At 46.5% G+C, this 3,054-nt stretch overlaps 1 protein-coding gene across 1 annotated transcript; it reads left to right on the top strand.

The window, feature by feature from the left end:
* The first annotated feature begins 820 nt into the window (after positions 1-820).
* LOC109736450 (uncharacterized) lies at positions 821-3,054 on the top strand. The gene is made up of 3 exons (XM_073506797.1): positions 821-1,092; positions 1,169-1,248; positions 2,528-3,054. The coding sequence occupies exons 1-3, from the start codon at positions 951-953 to the stop codon at positions 2,990-2,992; spliced, it is 687 nt and encodes a 228-aa protein (XP_073362898.1). The 5' UTR covers positions 821-950; the 3' UTR covers positions 2,993-3,054.

Genomic DNA, 3,054 nt, shown 5'->3' with positions numbered 1-3,054 from the left:
ACTGCAGAACAAAATATGTACGATTGCAACCGGCGTTATTATATTGAAAGATTGAGAAGTTTTTATGTTACTAGTCATTGTGTACGTGCAATGCACGTTAATTTGGAAATATATTAACTGCATGTGGATATTAAGTAGGGTATTATTTGCGTGTTATTACGTGATTAGCACTATATTTGGCATGAAATTAACTGCAGGCTAAACGTGTTGAGCGCTCGACATTGAAGCAGTCTAGGTTGTTGGATTGACATGATTTAATGACCAAGATTAATTGGATCTGCCCCTTTGGATCTTTTTATATTGGTATAGATATAGATATAGATAATGCCACCTAGCTTTGGTGCTCAAATCCTTCTAGCTCTGAATGGTTGTAAGATTGCTTTCAAATTAAGCCTGTAACTAGCCAATCCACGTCGCTACTTGTTGCTTTGCCATATAAATGCACGGGAGGTGCACCTCACGCAGAAAGGGATCATCAGATATAATTAGTTAACAGTACGTACGCTCTGACGACTTTTATGTAGGCTCTAGATGATAAAGGGTACGTACGTAGTCCGTACTTACGCTGCATGCATCCATGCATGGCCATATGCGGCGTGCAACCTATGAAGGAGAACGACGTGATCGACCACCGGTCAAAGTCGATCACCAACCAGTTTAACAATTTTGATCTTGATCACCAACCGAGTAATGACAACGTGGATCAAATCGATGATCGATGCGTGCAGAATCAATCGAGTTTTCAATTCGCCATCTGAAATTTCGGCGAATTAGCCGGCCTCTCGTTGTCACGCATCATTGCACCGACCGGCCATCCTTGGAGAGCATGCAGCCAGATCATCCATCGAGCTGTGTCGATCAATATCCAATGCGGACGCCTATATAAACCACACTGCCACTCAGTTGATCCATCATCCATCCGTTAACCCAACCAAGCAGCCCATTCAGACATGGCAGCTCCGAGAGCGCTCGTTCTCGCCGTCCTTCTGGCGACTGCCGTTGTCAATGCCGAGGCGGCGTCCGTCGTGGTCGGCCTGGCCAAGTGCGCCGACTGCACCAGGAAGAACATCAAGGCCCAGGAAGCCTTCAAGGGTAAGCGCTAGCTAGCTACTGTGTAAATGCATGATGGTGTTCTGCTCACTGTTGTTCTGCCATGAATGCACAACAGGTCTTCAGGTGGCGATCAAGTGCAAGAACAGCCACGGGGACTACGAGAGCAAGGCGGTGGGTGCCCTCGACAGCACCCACTAGTAGAAAAAGAGGCTTCCATACGTCCCCATTAGTCCCCAAAATAATCAAACCGTGACCAAAGGGGTCTTTAGTCGCGGTTCGGGAGGAGACCCGCGACCAACTATCTGGGCCCATCGCGCTCGGTCGACAGCTGGCGGACGGGAGGGGCTTTAGTCCCGGTTGGCCTGGCCAACCGGGACTAAAGGTCCTCAGGCTGGCCCGAAGGCCTTTAGTCGCGGTTGGCCAGACCAACCGGGACTAAAGGTTACGGTTGGCCAGACCAACCGGTACTAAAGGGCCCATCACTCTACCCCCCGACCGCCTTTTCAGTTTTAGAAAAACCAAAAGAAAATGATGGAAATGTCAAAAAATAAAATAAAATAAGTTTCTCATGTGATATGTGGTCTAGTTGTTGGCAAAATTAACAAATATGAATTTCGACTTTATTTGCAAAATCTCTCTGGAATTTCTTAAAATGGGCATAACTTTTGCATACGAACTCGGATGAAAAAGTTTTTTATATGAAAAATCATCTACTCAAAAAGTTACATCCGAATTTAAACATTTTCAAAATCCTTAAAAACCTAACAGAAAAAAAGATACGGGGCTTTTAAGATCTGGAGAGGCAAAAAAATTCAAAAAATTTCAAATCATGGTCAAACTGTGGTCAAACAATGGTCAAACTAATTATTCTAGAATATTAGTGTTACTAAATAATTATTTCAGTTTTTTTTAAATTTTGGTCAAATCTGGTCAAACTGTGGTCAAACAATGGTCAAACTAATTATTCCAGAAATATTAGTGTTACTAAATAATTATTGTTTTTTAAAACAATAGTTTCAAACTCAAACAGTGAAATGTGTCACTTCATGCTCAAGCTAAATTCTTGAGGGTTAATAGAATTGACATCCTACTATTGTCAGGAAAACAACAAGTGCAGACTTGGAAACGAGGGAGAATAGAACCCGGAAGTTAAGCGTGCTCAGGCTGGAGTAGTAAGAGGATGGGTGACCGTCCGGAAAGTTAGATGATTTGGAATGATGAGGGGTGATTAGAGATTAGAGGATAAATTGAGCAGTGATGAGGGGTGGTGATTAGAGATTAGAGGTTAAAATAATTCAGAAATTTGAAAATAAAAAAAAATTAAAAAAATTCGCAAAAAAACCAGGTTTAGGGGGGCTAAAACCCTAAACCTGCGGAGGAGGCCTTTAGTCCCGGTTAGCCACGAGAACCGGGACTAAAGGTCCTCCGCCCCGACGGACCCCTGGCGGCCACGTGGACGGGTCTTTAGTCGCGCATATTTAGTCCCGGTTGCACAGCCAGGACTAAAGGCCTTTGTGAACCGGGACTAAAGGCCCATTTTCTACCAGTGACCGGCGCCTTCAGGGTGCCCCTGGCCGCTGGCCTCCACGGCAATGATTGCATCACGCAGCTCCACATCACCGCCTCCAACGCGCCATGCCGCGGCCAGGAGCCATCCAAGATCGTGCCTGTGTCGGAGGGCACTACCTTTGGCATTGTCGCCGGCGACAACACCGTCACGCCGTATGAAGCGTCGCCGGAGTGCGCGTCCATGACCCTGTGCGGGCCGATCAAGAAGCACATCATCGAGCACTTCCATCACAAGAAGCCCGTGCCGCCCAAGCCGGAGGCCAAGCCCCAGCCCCACCCTAACTACGGCCCCGTGCCACTAGTAGAAAACAGAGCTTTGGTTCGGCCAGAAAAGAGCATTAATCCCGGTTGCATTATGAACCGGGACTAATGAGCGGCTAGGGCACCGTACAGGCATTAGTCCCGGTTCAAATGGGACCTTTAGTCCCGGTT

This window comes from Aegilops tauschii, chromosome 2 (assembly GCF_002575655.3).
Source record: "Aegilops tauschii subsp. strangulata cultivar AL8/78 chromosome 2, Aet v6.0, whole genome shotgun sequence".
Taxonomy (NCBI): domain Eukaryota; kingdom Viridiplantae; phylum Streptophyta; class Magnoliopsida; order Poales; family Poaceae; genus Aegilops; species Aegilops tauschii.
This window is presented reverse-complemented; position numbering and strand designations above follow the sequence as displayed.